Source organism: Gymnodraco acuticeps, unplaced genomic scaffold (genome assembly GCF_902827175.1).
Source record: "Gymnodraco acuticeps unplaced genomic scaffold, fGymAcu1.1, whole genome shotgun sequence".
Classification (NCBI taxonomy): Eukaryota; Metazoa; Chordata; class Actinopteri; order Perciformes; family Bathydraconidae; genus Gymnodraco; species Gymnodraco acuticeps.
In genome coordinates, this window is record NW_022989843.1 from 2830557 (window position 1) to 2854227 (window position 23671).

The 23671-nt window shown below is 43.3% G+C and overlaps 1 protein-coding gene across 1 annotated transcript; it reads left to right on the plus strand.

The window, feature by feature from the left end:
* Positions 1–1949: 1949 nt before the first annotated feature.
* LOC117559847 (corticotropin-releasing factor-binding protein-like) lies at positions 1950–18346 on the plus strand. The gene is made up of 7 exons (XM_034236554.1): positions 1950–2061; positions 2199–2286; positions 2702–2859; positions 3735–3945; positions 5116–5270; positions 16924–17044; positions 17746–18346. The coding sequence occupies exons 1-7, from the start codon at positions 1981–1983 to the stop codon at positions 17898–17900; spliced, it is 969 nt and encodes a 322-aa protein (XP_034092445.1). The 5' UTR covers positions 1950–1980; the 3' UTR covers positions 17901–18346.
* Positions 18347–23671: the final 5325 nt, after the last annotated feature.

The following is a 23671-nucleotide window of genomic DNA, read 5'->3' on the forward strand; positions in this document are numbered from 1 at the left end:
CACTAAACACCAGATTACATAACAGCTTTTCTTTCTCTGACTCCTTTCAGTTTTCTACTTTTTCTATATTATTCTGGTCAGTTGTTTTTTTTTGTGCTCTCCATGGTGTGTTTTTGTTCTGTTAAAATATACAATTATTGCTGTGCTTGTGAATCCAGCTGTATGTTTTATTGCTTTGGTTTTCTGTTTGGGTCTAACTAGGCAGAAAGACCACACATATGGAGCATCATTGGTCAACTGAACATATAATGTGAATATCTCTCCATGCAGAGATACAATGAACAACACAACCACACACAACTACCAATATTTAGTTGCAATATAACATGTGCCTGCCGAAATAATGGAACACCAGAAGTATATCATCAAATCTCAAAGAACTGGCATGATCTTTAAGCAAGCTAATCTTTTTTGTGCTTAAGTTTAACCAAACTAGTGTCCCCAACTAACTGATTACAAAATGTACTTTCTATATTGAATTATGAAGATAAAAATACGAGTTGGTGATTGCATTTTCTGATTTACTTTTACTGTCAAAGTATTAATCTACCTCATATCAAGTCTTGTTTCACAATTTCGACACGGAGATGAAAATGGTTCTTTAAAATGATGTGTAGCCATTTTCCCTGGAGTGAAACAGAAGTGTGCAATTAAACTGTGAGGAGGGGGGGGAGAAAATACACAAAATAAACAGTTGTACAGTGGAGGCCGCCTTTCCAGACATACCTGTTTCCTAGGAATAACGTTTACAACAAAAGTGTTATAATACTTTGGAAATTGACAATAACTACAAAAAGTCTCCTTGTTTTTCAGCGAGACTAAGATTTACAGATGTTGGATCTGATCCTCACTGCGAAGTAAGCTTTTTTTGACTTCCTGATCAAGCCTAGAGGTCCTTCTGATGAGAACCAACCCCAGCTCACTGCTGGGTCCAAGCCAATGTTTGCATGTGTGTCCTTCTTTAACATGAACCATTTCATGCCTTACAGAAATCTCATGTAAGATTTATGTTTAACTTGTGCAATGTTACATTCCACATAATATGCAACTTATATTTGAAAAACTCATGTGCTTGTATGTGAATGTATCATTTGATTACATTGTGTTTATTTATAAGAGAAAATACCCATTCATCTGAACATGTAGATGAGCTACAGCTATGAGTTAGGTTCATTTTCATTTCAGTTAGGGTCACTTTTTTATCAGTCAGCTAGGTCCATTTCAACATTTATACATCAATGAATTGTTGATTTAAAAGGGAAAATGTTTAACATTATAAATAATTTAAAATGGGAAATATGTCTATTGCACGTCTGTCCGTCCTGGGAGAGGGATCCCTCCTCTGTTGCTCTCCCTGAGGTTTCTCCCATTTTTCCCCCCCTTAAACTGTGGGTTTTCTCTGGAAGTTTTTCCTTGTACGATGTGAGGGTCTAAGGATAGAGGGTGTCGTTTTTTCTCATACTGATATTCTGAACAATCTGTGCTGTTGTATTTGCTGTAAAGTGTCTCTACTGTAGGCTATTTTTATTATATGTACAGCACTTTGGCTCGACCAAAAATCGTTTATAAATGTGCTATATAACTAAAACTTGATTTGATTTGATGTCGTTGCCGTTTTGTATGCTAGCTTTGTTTTATTTCAAGTTCCTTTATTTTTCCTGAATAAAGCACGATGATAATGTAATAACTGCCCTAAGCAATATCATGCATGCTAGGTTTTTACTTTTAACTAACTGATACGCAGTTGTTATTATTGCATCCTTCACAGAGGCACATTTGAGTGTCTTAATACGGGTAAGAATTAGAGCGTTTCACACATGATAATGTGTGAATAATATGACGGATCAGTGTTTGTCAGTGTCAGTGACCCTCTGATGTAGGCCTGCCTATGTGTCTGAGCTGCTATAAAAGCTGCCACCCCTCACGCAGCGCCGTTATTCGCCCTCTGCTTTAGGAAACACTTCACGAGACGCACTCAGCATGTCGGTGGCTCCGCGAACACATTTCCTCCTCTTTCTGATCTCCCTCTCATCCAGGATGGGGCTCAGTCGGTACATTGAGGTAACACTTTTGAATATCAAGAAATTATCGCACATTGCTTAAGACATTATTTAAGTCAGGCATGTTAAACTGATGTCTGTGTAAAGTTTCAGCTGGCACCTCAAATGTATTGTTTGTGTGTGTAATGTTTAATTTAGGACATCGAAGCTGCAGATGGATTATATTCTCTGCTCAGTTTGGACCAGAAAAGAGATTCTGAGGATTTTATTTTCCGCCGACCTCTCAGTAAGTGCTGCAGTTCACAACAGCTTTATTCAACAGCTGATTATGCTTACCGACTTGGCAAACAAGAAGTGGACGCTTTACATAATGAAATAATTAAAAGTATTTTAGGTGAAGCTGAAACATTCAGTGCAGAGGTGTTTATGGTAGTTGTCTTGGCAGGTACACTATGTAATACCCTCTCTTTCTATCAGTCAGTATAACTTAATCAATCCATGCTCACAATGATATTGTAAATAATACTTCCCCTTAATTTACTATAGAACAACCACTAAGTACGATATTTACCAGAAATCCACAGAGTGACATGTAAGACATGTCAGAAAGGAACACACTGTCAATATTTATGTTTATTATTTCATGAAGATCACACCAAATTATTGATGTCATTATAATAAAGTAATGTTTGTGTTTTAAGGATGTTTGGACATGCTGGCCACTGATGGCTCCTACACCTTCGTGGCGTCTCAGCCGCAGCTGGCCTGTGCTGCGTTTATCATCGCTGAGCCCAGTGAGGTCATCAGCCTGGAGTTGTCTGACGTCAATATTGACTGCAGCGCCGGAGACTTCATCAAGGTTGGCTCCAAAAATAAAACCCACACAGGCATCCTCCCACCCCCATTTGAGTGGAAGCAGGGTGGTCAGGGCTTTGAAACTCTTTAAATTCTATTTAATCTTCTTATTTGTGTTTAAAATCATGCCAAAAAGGGTTAAGGCAACGTTCAAAGGGCCAAACATCCCACTGGATCCTCTATGAATTGGTCACATTACTACTACTAAGCAAGAGTAGGAAGGCTTTAGTAGTGAAGCCAAGCCCGCCAGTTACACTGCGGTTTCATTTCATGTGGGCCAAACTGGTAAAAGGCATGGAAGAAAGAAACTTCAAGCTACGGTTGTTAGAGGATCGGGCAAAGTGTTATCTGATCTGCCCTGATCAGTTCCATTTAGCATGGAGAAAGATGCCAAAGAACTAAACAAAACACATCTCTATTTCTATAACACAGATGGTGCTGTAACCTGTATTTGACTTATTCACACAACTAAAGTAAAGTTATGTGTCCTTAGGTAAACTTAATCCTATTGGCTATTACTCAAATGTTTTTTGTTATTGAAAGACGGTGTATTGTTAAGACACGTTTAATAGAAAACATGCACATTTATTATTTATTATACAGTTAATCTGATATATTTATATTTTAAGTCAACCACCACATATCCATTGTCTGTATAAAAACGTTTATGAACACATTCTCCAAATGCATAGAACATCATCCTCATGTAAAGAGTAAAATACCTTTGTTGCTTTATGTACTGTAAACACCCCGTCTTCACCTGTACACAAAACAGAAGACATTCCCCAAGTAATAACAGAAATATGTTGGTAAGTGATAACATTGATAAAGTGAAATCTAACATTTATTACAAGGAGATAAGTGATTTCCCTCCAACAGATGTTTGATGGCTGGGTCCTGAAGGGAGAGAAGTTCCCCAGCAAGCAGGACCACGAGCTGCCTCTCCACCAGCGCTACACAGACTACTGCTCCTCCCCGGCAACAGGAGCCACCAGCCGCTCCTCTCAGAACGTCGCCATGATCTTCTTCCGCTTCCACAGCACTGACAGTGGCTTCACCCTCGCCATCAAAAAGCTGCACAACCCCTTCCGTAAGTAATGCTGACTTGAAGTCACAAACAAATCTTAACCTAAAGAAAACCACAAACAACATCCAGAAAAAATACATTAACAAAATAAAGAAAAATCATAGGATTATTTCTAAACAAGTTCCAAGACCATCTAAATCATAGTATTATGTTTTAAAATAAGGGCTACCCTGGTGACTTGTGGTTAGCCATGTGTGCTCTTCCTGGACATGTGTGCCTGGTCGAGCATTAATAGAGGCCTCGAGAGACAGGAAGAGATTGAAGGAGAGTCATGCACCTGTTTTCCAGCTGCTTGACAAACACGGTGTTAACACTGTGTCAAGCAACATAACAATCACAGCCTCTGTGTGAGACAAAGCCGGACAAAGAAAGACACAAACAATGGAGTTTGAATAGAATCTAAAGATAAACAGCATTTATCTCAGGCCAATGTGTGAGGTTTCATTCATATAATGACAACTAACTGCAGCTGTCCCAATACTGTTTCTTTGTTTGATCTGATCTTATCCAAGCTTTTACCGTGTCACATATTGTCCCAAATTGTTTGGGAAAACTGCATTCATGTACATGTAACAGTGTGATATACATACTGTTTATCACAAATATGATCAAATATAAACATGGTCCTGATGACCAATACATATATATTTTACCAGAAATAAAAGTTGATTTTATTGACATTCAACTCCTGTGTAAATCAGATGAACGGCATATGAAGGCATAAAAAAGGAAAGATAAATAAACTAAACTCAATAATATTTATTCTAACATTCTCTCCTCAGCTTTGATTGGCACAGCTCCCTCACCATGAAATGTTTCTAATGAACAACATGCTGCATGAGTAAACTGTTCCGAATCCTGTTGGTGCCTGTCCAGTGTACCATACTGTTATCAATTCAAATTTCATTATTTTCTTATCTTTGTCATCAGAACTGGAATTGGATTTCCATGCTCAGCCCTAATTGCGTCCCCTCCCCGCAGTCAGCCTTGATCATGTCCAATTTGTGACATGAGGTGTCAGTAATGAGTTTCTCTGTTGACGGGGAACTGTTAATTTGATACCTCTTCTGTGTGTGTGTGTGTGTGTGTGTGTGTGTGTGTGTGTGTGTGTGTGTGTGTGTGTGTGTGTGTGTGTGTGTATATGTGTGTGTGTGTGTATATGTGTGTGTGAAGCCTGTAACATCATGTCTCAGAGTCCAGAGGGCAGTTTTACCATGGTGTTGCCACACCAGCGCAAGAACTGCAGCTTCTCCATCATATACCCTGTAGAGATCCGACTGACAGATCTTAGCCTGGAGCATGCCAAAAGCAATGAGCTCAGCCCACAGGTGAGCCAGCGCCACACCACACACACACACACACACACACACACACACACACACACACACACACACACACACACACACACACACACACACACACACACACACACACACACACACACACACACACACACACACACACACACACACACACACACACACACACACACACACACACACACACACACACACACACACACACACACACACACACACACCTGTGTACCTAGCTGCCTAAGTAAATTCATCATCATGCAGCAGTGCAGGTTTTTGTCAACAAAGTGAGAAACAAATGGCGATTCAGGGTTATTATCTGGCTATAGTTCTAATATCCTGTATCACTTGATACATCATTTGTAATACTTTCATAAAAAGTGGGGTTATTATGGTGAACCGTAATATTTTAAATATTTTTTATTTAGCTTAAATCTGTCTATATTTTCCTATTCTAAAACGATAACAAATGGGCAGAAATGGAAATATACCTATTTGTGATCTTGCTGAGAGAAGGAGATTAACACCATCTCCTTCTCTTGATCTCTGTTAATATGAAAAATATGAAACTACATTCAGGAGACAGTTTGCATAGCTTAGGGCAAAAGTTTGAAACTAAAAACAGCAAACCTGGATCTTTCCCAAGGGAACAAAATGTGCTTTCTGGCTCCACTTATAGATTTAACGTTACCATACAGACACAAGAGTTCTATGAATGTTCTTATCTAACTGTTGGGAAGAAATTGGTTTGCAATTAAAAGAAACATTCAAGGATTTGGAGGTCGTCTAACTCAATATTCTTTTTGGCAAATAGTTTACAGACTACCACTGGCGTTTCATTTATTCCTTTGTCAACAGTTGTTATTCTCTAATAGGAGCATTATTAAAAGATTATAGGGAGGCTGTGGCTCAGTGGATAGTGTGCTGGACTTCGAATCAGGGGATAGCAAGTTCGAGTCCCACTGCAGTCAGCATGTCGTTGTGTCCCTGGGCAAGACACTTCACCTCAAATTGCTCCTGTGGGGATTGTCCACAGTACTGAATGTATGTACTGTAAGACGCTTTGGATAAAAGCGTCTAACAAATTACATGTAATAATATAATTAGATTTCCATGGCAAAGGGTTTTGGATAAGTGATAACACCTGTGCGAGTGCACAGCAGTTCTCAAAGCAAAACCGAGCAACAAGCATTACAGTTCATACATTTTAACCTGCTGTTTTGATTTTCCCATAAAGAAGTTCTGTATGTACGATGTGAATTAAATCACTTGTATTAAAGAAAAATACCTAAATTAAAAGTTTTTTTAAAGGTCAAAATCATTATATTTTTTATAAAAAACAATGTTTCAGATTACTGGTTACTCCTGTTGTGTTGATGGTGCCGCTTCCCTTGGCTTTATAGAGCTTTATAATGATTATCGTATATTCATATATACATTTTGGCAATAAACACCACTTGAATTCCAGATCTTTTTAAGTAGGAGAAGGAATGAAATGTTGTAAATCATGTAGATACAAAAGTTAACCAAACAAAATGACTCCCGTTGGCAGCTGGTCGGATTACTGGCTGCCAGACATCTGACATGATAAACGACAGTGACTGCATCTACTGGGCAAAATACAACAGCCTGACACGTCTGCCGAAGCTCTGAGAAAAGCTCTAAGTGTTACAAATTCAAAAAAGATTTGAACGGGCAGTTTTTCAGGCTAGCAGCTGCACATAATTCTAGTTATGTAAAAAGCACTTGACACAAAATAAATTATAATGGGCCAAGGATTGAACCCTATTAAGCTTTATAGCCTTGTTCTCAACACGGGAACATCAGATGCCTGCCTGTTGAACAGACAGTATGCAGACCACACTGCCATTTTTTATTTTAAACAAACACAGTTCTCATTCATAACACTCCGTTTGATGTCTCACTATGGGATGCACCTCAACGCGTATGCAAACAGAAGCATCAATCTCATTACGCCAATCCTGATTGGCTGGTGATCTTGACGTCAACGTCAAGGAATCCACCCACCCTTTAAGTAGCTTGCGCTACGACGCAGCATCATTCAAACACCTCTTCTCGCTTCAGAGCACATCTCGATTTATCAGTAACCGGGCTAGCTTAACTGAACCCAAAGCTAACATTCGGTCGACGGGCGCTTGCCGGTTACTTTATTGCTTTGCAAGAAGACTGAGCAATATTAACACACCAGTTAATATTTAATATTGTAATCTGCCTCGCCGTTTCTTTCTGTCGAAATAACGGTAAGGTTTGATTTTTTCTTCAAGCTAGTAACATACCTGTTGTTAGTTTTTTCTTCCCTCCACACCGACACCACGGTAAAGAGGACGTTCTCTTTTCTCTCTCACACCAGAGGAGACAGAGATAAAAAAAAGGTATTAACACACCAGTTAATATTCTTTAAAGAATAAAATCTACACCGTCGCCTTTTTTCCTTTCGGACTAACGGCAAGGTTGGATTTTTTTTCAGTAACGTACCTGTTACTAGTGCGTGTCCACTCCACGCCGACACCCCGGCGATCGAAGATGGACCCTTCTCGCTCACACCAGAGACTCGGAGGCTCGGCTATGCGGCTGCGGGTTTAAGATTTCAGGCTCACACCAGGTCTGCTCGTCCTGCCTCGGGCTGGAACACGCCCGGGAGGCTATCGATAACCTCGGCTCGTGCGGGCATTATACCCGCTTCACCATTAAGAGCCTCCACCGACGGTTAGCACGCCAAGCTAGCTTGTCGGGACAGGACCCCCTCATGTCCGCTGATTCGCCGGCCGGCAATCAAGACATGGTGGCGTCCGCCGCAGAGATTGAGCCCCGCGCTGTGTCAGACTGGGGCTCAACAATAGCGACAGCCGCTGAACCGGAGCCCCACGCCGTTTCAGGCTGGGACCCGGTGGCGGCAAGAGCCGCGAGAGCGGAGCCCCGTGCTGTGTCAAGCTGGGGCTCCCAATTGGACCTCACCATGGTTCCACCCGCGGAGGATGTCCTGGAGTTGGACTATATGGAGGACGAAGAGGATACCTCTGAGTTCCTCCTGTCTGACTCGGATGGGGATGATATCTTCGTTTCATCGGCTCAGGCTACAAAGCCGGGAGCGATGTCCGCTCCCCCGGGCGAGAGCACACCAGCTTCGCCCGTCCTAAGCATGGACTTGCTGGCCGTGTGTCAACGCGCTGCGTCCATGCTGGACATCCCATGGCCTGAAGTGGCCAAGGAGACCTCCAGATCTCGCTACGAGGGGAAGAACTTGCCCCAAGCAGCGAGGACGAAGAGGCAGCTCCTTCCAGTCTTTCCGGAGATGCTGGACGAGGTGTCGGTCTCGTGGAGAGACCGTCCCTTTAGCAACAAGGCCCCAATCCAGGGTGCCTTTTCCCTGGACTGTGACGGTATGGAGAGGCTCGGCCTGCTCCGCATGCCGCCCATGGAACCGCTGGTGGCAGCCCACCTCCAACCGAGGCTGGCTTCGACACCGAGCAGGAACCCCATGCTACCGGCAAAGGCAGACTGGTTCCGGTCAGCGATGACCAAACGGGCCTATAAAGCCGCAGCTTTGTCCGCCAGGGCACTCAACGTCTCCTCGCTGCTGACCGCCTACCAGGCAGAGCTCTGCGAAGACATGTCGAGCAAACCTGAGCCTGCCGTGTGGGACGAGATCGCAGCGATCACGGACATTTGCCTCCGTGTGCAGCGCTGTGCAGTCCAAGCCACGGGCAAAGCACTGAGAATGATGGTGGTACAACAGGAGAGAGCCAGGTGGCTCAACCTGACGAACCTTCCAGACCGGGAAAAAGACGATGTTCTGGACATGCCTATGCCTATTGTTCCCGAGGGCATATTTGGCTCCGCTCTAGCTTCAATGCAGCTGAGGTGCGAGTCAAAAAGGAAGGGAGACGAGGCTCTCCAGCTCTGTCTCCCCCGAAGGGTCCAGCCGCCACCTCCAATGGTCCCGCGGCAGGCCTTCACTCAAGCTGTCTCACTTCCTGCCCGGTTCAAAATACCGAAGCAGCAGAGACCGCAGCCCGTCCCAGGTCCCCAGCCCAGGCACGAGGCAAGAGGGAGCTGGCCAAGAAAATCTCCGGTTCCGGCAGCTGCCGCTCAGGCGCAGCCGACCCAGGTTTTCAGCCACCAGGCGAGGAAGAAGAAGCGGGCGGCCTGACAGCCTCCTCTCCTCTCCTCGATGAAGGAGCTGGAAGTTCCCTGTTCCCCAGCTCCAGAGCACGTTCCAGTGTGTTTTCGGGGTGCCCCCATATTCCCGCCGCCTCGAGTGATGCCAGAACGTCATCCTCAAGTTCGCGCCATCAGGGAAATGGACTTAACATCGAAGACAGCAAGTTCCGCTGCCTGTTTAAGTCACACATGTCATCATTGTTGTTTCAAATTAAATCATTTTCCACTGTCGTTTCCAGGCTTGAAGCCAAGGGCGCAGTAAATAAAAATGAAAAGAAAAACAATAAAAACAATAAACAGTCTGTCGTCTGCCCCTCTTTTGAGAGCGGCTACGGCCTCTCTCAAAAGGCGGACAATAGACGGGATTGTGAAGGCACCACCGCCATGCGCATGCGCAGTGTCGGCCGGGGTTGTCAACCTGGGGTACCACCGTGTTCAGACACTAGAGGGCCCCATAACACAACAAATAGAGACACTGAGGGCAGACGACAGAGCTGTGACATCTCCGCTCGCTTTGAGAAGCGAAAAGTGGAGGATGCTCACAGATTCTGCTTGGGTTTTCAAGACAGTAACACAGGGCTACAGGCTCCAATTCGCTGTCACCCCCCTCACTTCTCTGCATTCTGTATTCACATGCCCGGGGAGAGGTCGGCCCATATTCTAGAGCAAGAGATTTTCTCGCTACTAGAAAAGAAGGCTATATCGATAATGCCCGCCGAACAGAGTCAGAGCGGCTTTTATTCCAAGTATTTCCTTCCTCGTTCCCAAACGGGGAGGGAACGGAATTCGGCCTATACTAGATTTGAGAGCTCTGAACAAATATCTCAAAAGATACAAATTCAGAATGCTCACTCACACATCTCTGTTGCGTCTCGTGCGCCAAAACGACAGGTTCACATCAGTCGACCTGAAAGATGCGTATTTCCACATCCCAGTATATTACCCACACAGGAAATATCTGAGGTTCGCCTTTCAGGGTGTCTGTTATGAGTACAGAGTACTTCCCTTCGGTCTGTCTCTCAGCCCGCGAGTGTTTGTACAGTGTACGGAAGCCGCGATAGCCCCATTAAGACAACAGGGTATTCGCCTGGCAACTTATCTGGACGATTGGCTCCTTCTCGCACAGTCGGAGCAAGAGGCTATTACGCAGACGAATGTCCTCGTAAAACACCTGCTCGACCTAGGTTTCGTAATAAACACAGAAAAGAGCATGTTGTCTCCAGCCCAGACTGTACTCTTCCTGGGCCTACGCCTGAATTCGGTGCCCTTTACAGCCCGCTTGTCAGCAGAGAGAGTGAAAGCCTTCAGGGCTTGCCTCGCTCATTTCCAGCCACGCAAATATGTTCTCTTCAGGTCATGTCTGCGGTTGCTGGGGCTCATGGCGTCAGCCATTCTGGTGGTACGACTGGGACGTTTACACATGAGGGAGTTTCAGCGCTGGGTAGCTGCCCTCAGATTGGACCCCGCGCATCATGGCGCGCGGAAAGTGATGGTCACTATGAAATGCGTAATGGCACTGCGCCACTGGCTACACCCGACTTTTCTAGTACGGGGCGTGCCTATGGGTGCTATCGCGGAAGGTGGTCACCACAGACGCATGTCTGACGGGCTGGGGGGGTATATACGAAGGTCGACCTGTGAGGGGTCTCTGGATCAGAGACCACCAACGGTCACATATAAATTATCTGGAGCTTTTAGCGGTGTTCCTCACCCTGAAATGCTTTCTGCCTTTTCTCAGAGGACATCATGTCCTCGTGAGGACAGACAACACGACCACAATATCGTATATAAACCGCCAAGGGGATTTGCGTTCTCTCCAGTTACACATGCTGGCACGCAAACTGATCTTATGGAGCTGCGGACGTCTCCTCTCTCTGAGAGCGACGCACGTACCAGGAGTGATGAACCTCGGGGCGGATCTGCTGTCCAGAGGTGCACCACTATATGCAGACTGGACTCTACATCCAATGATTGTGAGTCAGCTGTGGGTGCGTTACGGCCAGAGGTGGGTGTAACGCGTTACTTTGTAACAGCATTTGCTCCCAGTAGATCACACTTGACCTATAGCTCGCTCAGGCCAGAATCAACCATGTGTTGTCCTATCACACCCAGGAAGTTCATGGCAATGTGAAGGCCTCCAAGGCAAGGGATAAGCACGTCCTTGTATTCTTCTACTGACCACTTCAGTTCTAGCAACTTCGGATAAAGTGCCTCTTCCACTGTCAGTATGACATGCTGTTGTTCCATTGATATGGAGATATGAAGCATTCGCTTGACAACTGTGTTCAGTGTATCGAGTTCAGATGCAGGGGCCTGGATGATAGGTAGGTAGCCTACTGTAGTTTTCTCTGGGTTGACTGTGCTTGCCTTTTGATTGTACAATATCCAGGAAGGCATTGGCTTTTTAGATGTCCTGGACATGAAGAAGGCCATGTCTGTAGCTTGTACTTTCTGTGCTGCGGGACATTGTTCAGATGACTGTGTGAAACAGTCTTCTGCTAATACACCGCTGAATGAGCACTCTGTGATTCCTCTTTTTGGTTTGGTTTTTTTGGTTTTGTGGGTGGGGGGGGGGGGGGGGGGGGGGGGGGGGGGGGGGGCAATATGGGGGAAGGCAAAGGTTCCATCACAGCAAATTTGAAACATTTAACCTCAAAACAATATACAAAGTAAGTAAAAGTAGCCTGATAATAATAATAATAGCTGAGTAATTATTCATAGTTAAAAACTACTATTTTTGCAATATATATGAGATCTAAGCAGTTTATTCACATTACATCTCAAATCTGAATATGGCATCAGATTGCCCATGTAGGAGAACTTACAAAAGCACATTTAATTCAAGTTTGTACCTTGTTTAGTCAAAAGGATATACTTAAAATAGATTTCAGGCTGGTGGTGGAGGCCAGAGTTGGGTAATAATATTACCTTTGTTGGTAACGGAGTAGTGTAACTTACTTTTATAATTCAGTAATCCCACTACAGTTACTAACATTGCCCCGACACGCGTTACTTCGTTACTTTTATAAAATAATCACACTCACTGACAGACAAGAGGGGTTTCCGCCGCAGGTTTACATGTAGGCCTTATGTAATATGCGCGATTTGCGAGACCACATCTCCACGTGCAGTGCTGCATAAACATGGCTGAGTCTTTTCATCTGTAAACTCCCTCAACGGGGCGGCTCGCTCTCTTTTGTTGATCGCCCTCTCACGGGTGAACAGTTCAATGCCCCGCTTCATTGTAGGAATTCTGCCATGTCTCTACCACTTTAGTTTGACCATCTCTGTTACTAAGTTTTGGAATACTAAATAAATAAGTAATTATATACCTTACCGTTACTGCGTTCATAAAGAAGGATAAGAATAATGCGTCTTGAACTGGTTTCATTAATTAGTGTCTTTACGTTTCACAGACTGTTAGCTTGTTGTGTGGCTGGTAGCCTATTTTAGAGCATATAAAAAGAAAGACTTGTGTTATGTCTTCCTTAATGCAATAGTAATTGGGGGTGCAAGTGGAGTCTCGCAGAGGCAAAACTGTGGCGCGCTTACACTGTAGGTGCGCCGCAGTCTGCGTGATCTGCCTGTAGGGGCGGCCCGGCCCTGCGAGTAAACTAACGAGTAAAGTAACGAGGAAAGTAACGAGTTACTTTATGTAGAGAGTAACAAAGTAGTGTAATATATTACTTTTTTAAAAGTAATATGTCATATGTAATAGATTACTTTGTTTTAGTAACGACCCCATCTCTGGTTACGGCCGAGCCGCGGTAGATCTGTTCGCATCAAAAGAAAATGCTCAATGTCAGCTGTTATTTTCAATGCGCGATTTAAACGCACCGTTAGGCGTGGACGCGCTCGCGCACGTTTGGCCTCCGGTCCTTCTGTACGCGTTCCCAACCCTGGCTCTGATACCTCCAACTCTGGCCAGAGTGAGGGATCAACGCCACACACTTATCCTGATAGCTCCGCACTGGCCTGCAATGTACTGGCTGGCGGAGATATATCAGCTGCTGTGCGGCAGGGTCGGCTCTAGAACAAATCGAATGGGGGGGCAATCATTTACCAAGGGGGGGGCACACACTGCCGTCAACAACCAACACACAAACACCAACGCAATTTCAATTTAAAAAAACATGCTGTAAAGTCTATTGTCTTTCACACACATTGAGGGGTGTATGTGCTATTTCCTAGCGCACCTATGACCTGTGCATACATGCACGGTTGTGGCACAACCACCAAAACAGAAACATATGGACATCGGCCACCATATAAAAAGTGTGCAAATGTATTTTGTATCCTATCCATGTGAACATGTTTTAGGTGGGGGTGGACCTAACCTCCTCCAGGAGGGTCTGGGGGCATGCTCCCCGGGGAAGATTATTTTTAAAATATTGAAGTTAAATGCATCAATCTGGTGCACTTTGAGAGCAAAATGAAGAGATCTATGGATAGCCTACATCTCTCAGCATTCATATGAAACAGAACTGTACACAGATTTACTTTTTCTTTATGGATATTTTACTAATCACTCCCCTTTTAAACTGTATTCTTGTGTTACTGTCCTATAGTATTTCATACCCGTTTTTCATTTATTCTCTTATTTTTTTTAATAACTAGGCTATAGGCTAATGATCATATACATGTGTTCCTCGCAAATACTTGTTTACATAAATGGTGACCAAACCGTTTGAGACCCACTGAGATAACTTACACTAAAGTGAACTATCTAAACACTGAGAGAGTCCTTACCTCACTGAGCTGAGGTTATACGATCCTCTCAGACTGACAGGAGAGGACTCTCCTCCACCTTGGTGTAGAAACAGCTCTTTATATCTGTTAGCATAGCTAGCTAACCGGATGCTAACAACAACATTCCACGTTACCGCTCGCGCACTCACAAAATGCGATCGTGCCACACACACAGAGAGCCGAGCTTGAATGAAACACAGAGACCCAGAAGTAGGCTACTTGTACTGTACTGTATATCATATTATTTTCGATGGCTTTACTGTATAATCAGTGTAACAGATGAACAGATTGCCACCGGCTTTCATCTAAAACACACAGCCACGTAATGATAACAAAACAAAAGTCGGGGGTCATTGGTCAAGCAACACACCAATCAGAGAGCAGCAGTGAGCACACCTCAGGCTGTGTTTTATATTTGTATTATTTATTTCTGATATATTTCACACAAAAAACCTTTAGTGGAAACGTTTTCACTTCTATGATTAAAAAAAAAAAAAAAACGGCAAAGTGGCAAGGCTTGCCCACCCTGCGTTGGGGGGGCACAGTGACTCATTTGGGGGGGCATGGCCCTCGAATGACCCCCCATGACGCCGACCCTGCTGTGCGGGCAGCCGTGGCAGCTCCCACTACGCAGGGACATACTGTCTCAGGCGGGGGGGACGATCTTTCTCCCACACCCAGAGCGCTTGGCACTATGGGCCTGGCCCGTGAGTGGTACAATCTGAATACAGTGGGGCTCCCTCAGAAGGTGATAAACACTATTCAGAGTGCAAGAGCTTCCTCCACCAGGTTTCTCTATGACTGTAAGTGGAGGGTGTTTGAGGAGTGGTGCCTTCAAAAAGGACACATCTCTTTTCAATGTCCTGTCGGGGTGATTTTATCATTTCTACAGGACTTAATTGATAAACACAGAGCTTTCTCTACGATCAAAGTGTACCTGGCTGCTATTGCTGCATGCCATGTGGGCTTTGAGGGAAAGACGGCTAGCCAACATCCTTTGGTCTGCCGTTTTATGAAAGGGGCTCGCAGGCTCCTCCCTGTTTCCAGGTCACTGGTGCCCTTATGGGACTTGGCAGTGGTTTTAGATGGGCTCACTCGACCTCCATTTGAACCCCTGGAAGAATCTGACATGAAACACCTGTCACTGAAGACAGTGTTGTTACTGGCTCTGGCATCTGCCAAGCGAGTCAGTGACATTCATGCGCTCTCTGTACATCCTTCATGCACTCAGTTTGCCCCGGGGCAAACGAGAGTGTTGCTGAAGCCCAACCCTGCCTTTGTACCTAAGGTGGTTGGCTCATGTACCCCCATTAACATTGAGGCATTTCCTCCGCCACTGTGTTCCTCTGAGGAACAGCGGCCGAATTTGCTGTGCCCAGTCCGTGCTTTATGCACCTATATGGACAGGTCAAAAGAGTTTCGATGTAATGACCAACTCTTTGTATCCTGGGCTAACCCTCATAAGGGCAAGCCCGTTACCAGGCAACGGCTCTCCCACTGGATTGTGGAAGCGATTGCTCTAGCTTGTACGAGTCAGGGTTTGCAGGCACCAACGGGCCTGCGTGCTCATTCTACTCGTGGACTGGCTACATCCTGGGCTTTGATCAAGAGTGTTTCCATCCAAGACATTTGTGCAGCAGCGAGCTGGTCCTCACCGCTAACTTTTGTCCGCTTTTACAGGCTAGATGTCTCTGCTCCAAGTATGGCCCGCGCAGTGCTGGGCCCCGTGTTGAGACAGGGTTCTACCTGTTAAGTTCTGGTTGTTTTGGTGATTTTCGAGATAAGCATGTCTAGCAATACGGGAGTTTCAATATCCCATAGTGAGACATCGAACGGAGTGTTATGAATGAGAACTATAGGTTGCTTACGTAACCCCAGTTCTCAGAGTAACATGAAGTGAGATGTCTCACCAGACGGCCCTTCTTGCTAAGACGAAGCGAGAAGAGGTGCTTATTTTGAATGACGCTGCGACGTAGCGCAAGCTACTTAAAGGGTGGGTGGATTCCCTGACGTAGACGTCAAGATCACCAGCCAATCAGGATTGGCGTAATGAGATTGATGCTTCTGTTTGCATATGCGTTGAGGCGCATCCCATAGTGAGACATCTCACTTCATGTTACTCTGAGAACTGGGGTTACGTAAGTAACCTATAGTTATGTTTACTAACTAAAGTATTCATTTATTTAATAAGTAAATAAGTATTTCTCACAATACATTGAGAACTTGCAAATGTGTTGAATGAATTTTCTTTGGTTTCATGTTTGTTTTATGACAGTAAACCAGTGATGTCATAAACACAAAGGAAATATCAGCAGAGATATATTTTGCTTCACACATAGAAATAGAATAGAAGCACATTACTTTTTTGCCATGGTCATTTTACTAGAAAATGCTGGTTGTTATAAGTTGTTATAGTGACAACATGCATCAGTGGGGCAGTAAAGTGTGGTCGCAGGGGGGGCGGATAGCTAGCTTCTTAGCTACTTACCCTTCTCCAGGCAATGGTTCTCAGTCTGACTCCAGTATAAACTATAACCAGAGTAGCATTATAGTAAATGGCTACCATGGCTAGCTAAATACTGGACAGCAGGCTAGTGGATATTGCCACTAGATGTCAAAAAACTGTGTGGGTTGCCTTTAGCACTTTAAATTGCACACTCAATATAAGTGAATATCTTACCTTAGCTGCACTTCCGCACCAAAATATGTTGTTGTTCTTCTTTTTTGTTTACAGAGGCAGCTGTGGTCGGGCTGTTCGGGGTCGGGAGACTATGTGGAGCTGTTAGGGGGGAATGGGGTGGACACCTCGATGATGTTCCCTGTAGCCGACCTCTGTTTCTCCCTCAGTGGGCTCGGTGAGTCTGAGCCTCCCATGTTTCCCTCTAGTGTCACTCTGTAATTTCTTATTGTTCCAGGAAGAAATCTAACTTTTGCTACACAATTACTATGCTGTACTATTATTTACTTTGCAATGCCTTTATATGCTATGCTGAGGCTGGCTTTTGTATTTAACTAATATTGTTTAATGTCAAAATTATCTAAACAATTTTAAGTGAGTTTGACACATTTCACCATGTTGACTAAACAACTCAAACTAAATTCCAGCTGCGTGTTATGATCCTACATGTCAAAAGACTGTCCTCTTCAGTTTTACAGCAACAGGATGTTGGAGAAATGTTAAAACATGTTTCCTATGAAAGATATTATGACAGATATGCTCCAGAGGAGTCCTTGAAAATAATAAAACAAGAAATCTTTCCTCATGGTGAACTATTTGTAATGCAAATGAGATTTTACAACTGGATTTTTAACTGATTTAAATTATTGGAAAAAATAAACACCATCCATATTTCGCTATAGTATACATCTTTAATTGAACATCTTATATGTTTCTTTATACATTCTTCTTTGTCTGGGTGGATTGGTGCAATGCAAAAGTGTTCACAGAAAAAAGACTTACACTTGTGATAACCAGGCTGAGAAGTGTTGGTAAGAGAACAAAAATGCTCTTTAATGCTCCAGCGTAAAGCATCTGTTTTCCTCTCTGACCCTTCAGCCCAGATGAAGATTGGTTGTGATAACTCGGTGGTGAGGCTGGTGTCAAGTGGGAACTATATCAACCGTGTTTCCTTCCAGTACAGACTACTGGAACAAAGCGAACTCCCCAAGACCCAAGAGAACGCTCTGGATAATTTCTGCTCTGTGGAATGAAATAACACACATATAACAACACACATAAACACACGCACATACTTATGAACACACACACGCAATCAAACAGCCATCCATTTCTCTGTAAATACAACAGTTTGTTTAATGCAGCCAATACAAACTTTGTATTGTTTTTGCCAAATGTTTTATTTAGTTTCCTAAAAGATATTCGCTTTGGTCGTACAATATTTATTTTAAGAGCGATTTTTATTAATCTCAAATGTATGAAGGGTGATGGATTTCAGAGTTTACTTTTTAATCCTTTGTCAAGAAAATCTGTGATACATTATATTTGTTGGCAAGAGAACTATTCTAAACCTTCCCTCTTTTGATCTCAGTTCATATCAGTTTCTGTATTCTTTGGGAGGTTTTACATCTCTGCTTTATTTTCTGTTTATAATGCCTTGACAATATAAAAATAAATATATGACTTGCATGAAAAAGCACATTTTCTATGGTCTGTTTTTTGAGTCAATGTTTTTATAAGCCTTCTTTCCATTTCATTAAAGTACAGAGTATTCACTTGGTGTTTGCTTTACTAGTTTTCTTTGCAAGATAAATCTATTTTACTCATAACCAATAGACATTACAGTGTGGGAATGTTACTTAGTCTAATCCAGCCCAGTTGTATTGGGTTTTTAGTGTTTATTTATCTGGCAGGAGATTTATTCTTCTAAGAAAAACGTAATCACAATAACAAACCAATGAGTTTCCTTAAAAAACAACTCAACTGTTCCTCCTGTTATTTCAGGCCAGTGGATAAAGGAGCAGAGATTTGGAAGTTGGTCAGGAGATTCAAATGTGTCCTTTTTTACATTGATGATTAGTCCAGCCTGATATATATCTGCAACTACTGGATCGGCATGATATTTTGTGCAGGCATTTGCTGTTTCCAGAGCCCCCCACACTTATCCTCTAGATTCTCTATGAATTTTACATTAGTGTTGTTTTTTGTGAAATATCTCAACATTACAGTGAATGCCCTCCTCAGGATAAATTGTAATCACCAAATATCTACTAAACTTAAGACATTCCCGTACGCTTCAAGAGCACTTTGTGTTCAGTGCTATTTCGCAATCTTAGCAGGGAAACACACAATAGTAAGATGGTGAACATAATACCTGCTGAACACCAGCATGTTGGCATTGTCATCGTTATCATGTTAGCACGCTTTCTGTTCATAATGCCTTCAGTTTTGAATTAATGTAATGAACACATGTTTATGTGCCTTTGTATGATGTAATGGAATAATTGTTTAATAACGTTGAACAAATAGATAAATAATGTAAACACGCTAACATTGCATTTAGCTCAAATAGACTAGGCAGAATTTCAGAAAATGTGCTTATTTAAAGTGCTGAAGGCATTTTGTGTTTATTTATGCTATACAACATTTCTAGGGGTATTAAGGGGTGCTGAATCCAAATCTGCTGTATATGAAGCTAAACATTTTCCCAGAATGCCTCAAAATTGAGAAATCCAACATGGCCGCCACTGCCAGGCTGAAATCTATTTTAGTACATTACTTTTTGACTAAACAAGGTACAAACTAGAATTAAATGTGTTTTTATATGTTTTCACACATGGGGAATTTAACATACTGTCCTGATTTTGGATCAAATGTGAATAATCAGCTTTAAATCATACATGTATAGCGAAAAAGGTGGTCATTAGTGATACATAAGTTGTCAGACTCAACCAGGGCTTGCTTAGAAAGTGTATTAATACAATTTTTATTTGGCCACCAAACCATAACGTAAACATGACACGATTAGGCCTACAGTGGAGCAACAGTACAGTCAACAAAGCCCTATAGATGCTTTTATTTGCTCCAATACAGTAAGAACATACTGTATGGGTGGCATTAGAATGTTCAACTCAATAAGAATACAAATCATACTGAAATGGTAAAAACCTCATTCAAGTATCTCTTAAAACACCACCATATCAATGATTACAAAATAATAATAATAATAATAATAATAATAATAATAATAATGTAAAAATATATCAAAACAACAAATAAACCCAAATTATAGCTCTCAGACCATCCAGTGTTAATGCAATGAAGAAGGAGTGGGCCTGTTCACACTGCCTTTTTTACATCAAACCCTATGGGAAATTGCCATAAGGCAGGCACTTTTAAAAAGTCTTCTTCAGTGTTCCGGCAGGTGTTGTCATGTTTCCTGCTGTTGCATGCCTCTATACATTCCATGTGACTCTTTCTGAATAGAATAGAATAGACAGATTATGACCAGTACAAGTACAGGTACATTGGAATACACGTTACAGTTATCCTTACACTTATTGTGTTCCTTTGTTACTTTTTTTCTCAGTTATAGGTTCACAATTATCCGGTTATGGTTTCAACAATCTGTTAACAACAAACAGTCAGCAGTATGCAGTCTGATATTCTCAACCAGTCTATCATATTTTTACGATCTTGTACACATTGATCACCATAAGCTAATCCTCTATACACATAGCTGCAGCTGCAGCGTTGGCTGAGGCATCCCTTGGTACACCCACATGAAGTGAACTCCCTGCAGGCTTTAGGCATAGGTGGCAAAGACAGTAGCCGTGGCACTAACTGACCTTCCTTGTTCATCCATCCCATTTCATCCACTGGAGGAAGATCAGGGTGTGGCAGATGAGCTTGGTTCCAGATTGTCGATTGATAGTGTGAACGCATGATATGAAACTTCACTGCATCTGAGGTTGGTGGCAGAGTCTCTTGTGGATGACCTTTGCAAAACAACTTCACTCTTGCTTTGTTGCATGTATCAACCTCTGGCACACCATACATCTTACAGATAAATGTCTCTGTTGATGTCACAATACCTTCTGTGAGAGGGCCCTTCCCAAGGCCAGTAAGATCGGTGTGATGTTGCTCGAACACCTGCCAGGCTGTTTTATTTCCGTGACCGCTGAACTGAGACACACTATCACAGCCAGTGATGGCATGGAAGGCAAGGAGTGTGTCCACTTGATCATCAGATAATAGCTTGCGAATATCATGTACTGGAAAATACTTTGGATCCTTTGAAGTCCCGGCTTTCATGTAGAGATGGGTACATCCGATTCTGTCATGGTGTGCTAAAAGTAGAAGAAGCACGTCTGTGTCACGCGCTGACACAAGTATTGTGTCCATTGGATGCAGTGCAAAATCAGACGTGTGTCAGCCTCCTTGTGGTCAGCCATTAAAGAGGAGACATCAAGATCTGGATCTGATGACTTGACAGTGGTTGCTTCAGCAAACCCTCCTGATACTACAACCACAAGCTCATCTTCTGGGCTGTGTTCTATCAGATGGTTTGAGAGTAGTCGAGCGAGATCTGCTTTGTTCTCTTCCAGTGCCATGAAGCTTGACCAGTCTGCTGGAAGTGGAACAGAGTCATTAACGATTTCTCTGCGTACTGGTCGGTGACACTCTTTACGTTTCCTCCTTGTGCCCGTTTTGATGGATTCGTCATGGTACCTGTCGAAGACTACATCAACCCTCTGGTACTTCTCTCCCATCTTCAACACCGTCTCAGCAAACTTGTTGGCATAGTCACCAAATGTTGTAGTGTCAGGCGGCTTCCCAAGTGCCATTACAAGTGCTTGGCCATCAATAGCCAGGCAGCTGGGTTCCTGAAGGGGCACATCTGCAGGCGTTTTGACATGTTTTGTCAGTATATTTGCTAAAACAGACTTGTTGGTGGAATGTAGACTGCCGTTAGTTGCGGCCAGAGATGGCGGGATGGGCATGAGTTCATGCTGGAGGACATTTTCCAGGTCTACTTTACGACCTGCTCTGTAAGCTGTGACTAGCCTTTGTAGAATCTGCCTGTCCACTTTGATGGTGTTTTGTTTGTTCTTGGAAAGTTGCACAACTTCATACAAAGAGGCAAATGTCTTGGCTTTGTTCTTTCGAATGGGGTGACTTCAGTCCCAAGTGCTGGTCACTAGCTGGAGGTTCACACAGACGTTTGTCCACAAACACTTTCATTTGTGTTCTGCACCAAGCAGAGATTCTTGAATCTCCGGTGTGACCACATCCTTGTTGGTTATGTTCTTGAGTGTGTCCCCACCATCTTGAAACACACAGATACACATATTTTGCTTTCATCCCTGTCGTTTCTCTCCATTCTACTCTTTGTGCACTCAGAGTGTGTGTACTAATCGTCTTCATCATCTGTCGTCATTCTCAGCATTGCTTTTGTCTGAGAAGCTATGACTGTTCTCAGATTATACGACAATGTCCATCTACTGAGGGATGTTGCTATCCTGGTGATGCCCACTAAGCCTCCACTCTTTTTTCCTGTAGCGTTTAGCCACTCAATACTTTGATCCGCTGAAACCTGATTGAAGCGTTGATCACTGCGTTTCACCACAAAGTTGCCTTTCTGAAACTCGAGGAGGATTTCTGGTGGGAGAGCTCAGCCAGGTACACAGTACCCCATCTGGCGTAGTTTATATGATCGTACCTGAAGAAGAAGGGCAGCATATACGTTTGAAAGCATACAGGTGGAGATCCCACAATCCATCACGTTGCGCTCTTGTGAAGCAGAGTACAATGCTGACCATGGTCATGTAGTCCCACCAGAATGCGGCATTCGGGTCATCAACTGCAAGCGATGCAGCAAACTCTTTCATGGGCTGCTGGAATCTGTCTGTAGTCAGTTTGTCGACCATCTGCGCGATGTGGTCAGCATCTACGGATTGGCAGAGATCTGAGAATTCAGCTCTCAATGTAACATCAACCTCATCCAGATATGTGTAAAGCCGTGGGAGGAGCAGTAGCTGCCAAAGAGCCTGTAGGGTAAGTTTGTGGGTCCTTATGGCACGTGCATACCCCTTTCCTGCCATGATATGCTGAGCAGCATTTGCTCCCAGTAGATCACACTTGACCTATAGCTCGCTCAGGCCAGAATCAACCATGTGTTGTCCTATCACACCCAGGAAGTTCATGGCAATGTGAAGGCCTCCAAGGCAAGGGATAAGCACGTCCTTGTATTCTTCTACTGACCACTTCAGTTCTAGCAACTTCGGATAAAGTGCCTCTTCCACTGTCAGTATGACATGCTGTTGTTCCATTGATATGAAGATATGAAGCATTCGCTTGACAACTGTGTTCAGTGTATCGAGTTCAGATGCAGGGGCCTGGATGATAGGTAGGTAGCCTACTGTAGTTTTCTCTGGGTTGACTGTGCTTGCCTTTTGATTGTACAATATCCAGGAAGGCATTGGCTTTTTAGATGTCCTGGACATGAAGAAGGCCATGTCTGTAGCTTGTACTTTCTGTGCTGCGGGACATTGTTCAGATGACTGTGTGAACAGTCTTCTGCTAATACACCGCTGAATGAGCACTCTGTGATTCCTCTTTTTGGTTTGGTTTTTTGGTTTTGTGGGTGGGGGGGGGGGGGGGGGGGGGGGCAATATTGGGGAAGGCAAAGGTTCCATCACAGCAAATTTGAAACATTTAACCTCAAAACAATATACAAAGTAAGTAAAAGTAGCCTGATAATAATAATAATAGCTGAGTAATTATTCATAGTTAAAAACTACTATTTTTGCAATATATATGAGATCTAAGCAGTTTATTCACATTACATCTCAAATCTGAATATGGCATCAGATTGCCCATGTAGGAGAACTTACAAAAGCACATTTAATTCAAGTTTGTACCTTGTTTAGTCAAAAAGATATACTTAAAATAGATTTCAGGCTGGTGGTGGCGGCCAGAGTTGGGTGTAACGCGTTACAAAGTAATGCGTTACTGTAATCAT

Excerpts from the sequence above, each read along its gene's own strand:
- LOC117559847 (XM_034236554.1), top strand. The coding sequence starts at position 1,981 with ATGTCGGTGGCTCCGCGAACACATTTCCTCCTCTTTCTGATCTCCCTC. Across the intron at positions 2,287-2,701 it reads TATTTTCCGCCGACCTCTCA|GATGTTTGGACATGCTGGCC; the intron begins GTAAGTGCTGCA and ends TTGTGTTTTAAG. Across the intron at positions 2,860-3,734 it reads GCGCCGGAGACTTCATCAAG|ATGTTTGATGGCTGGGTCCT; the intron begins GTTGGCTCCAAA and ends TCCCTCCAACAG.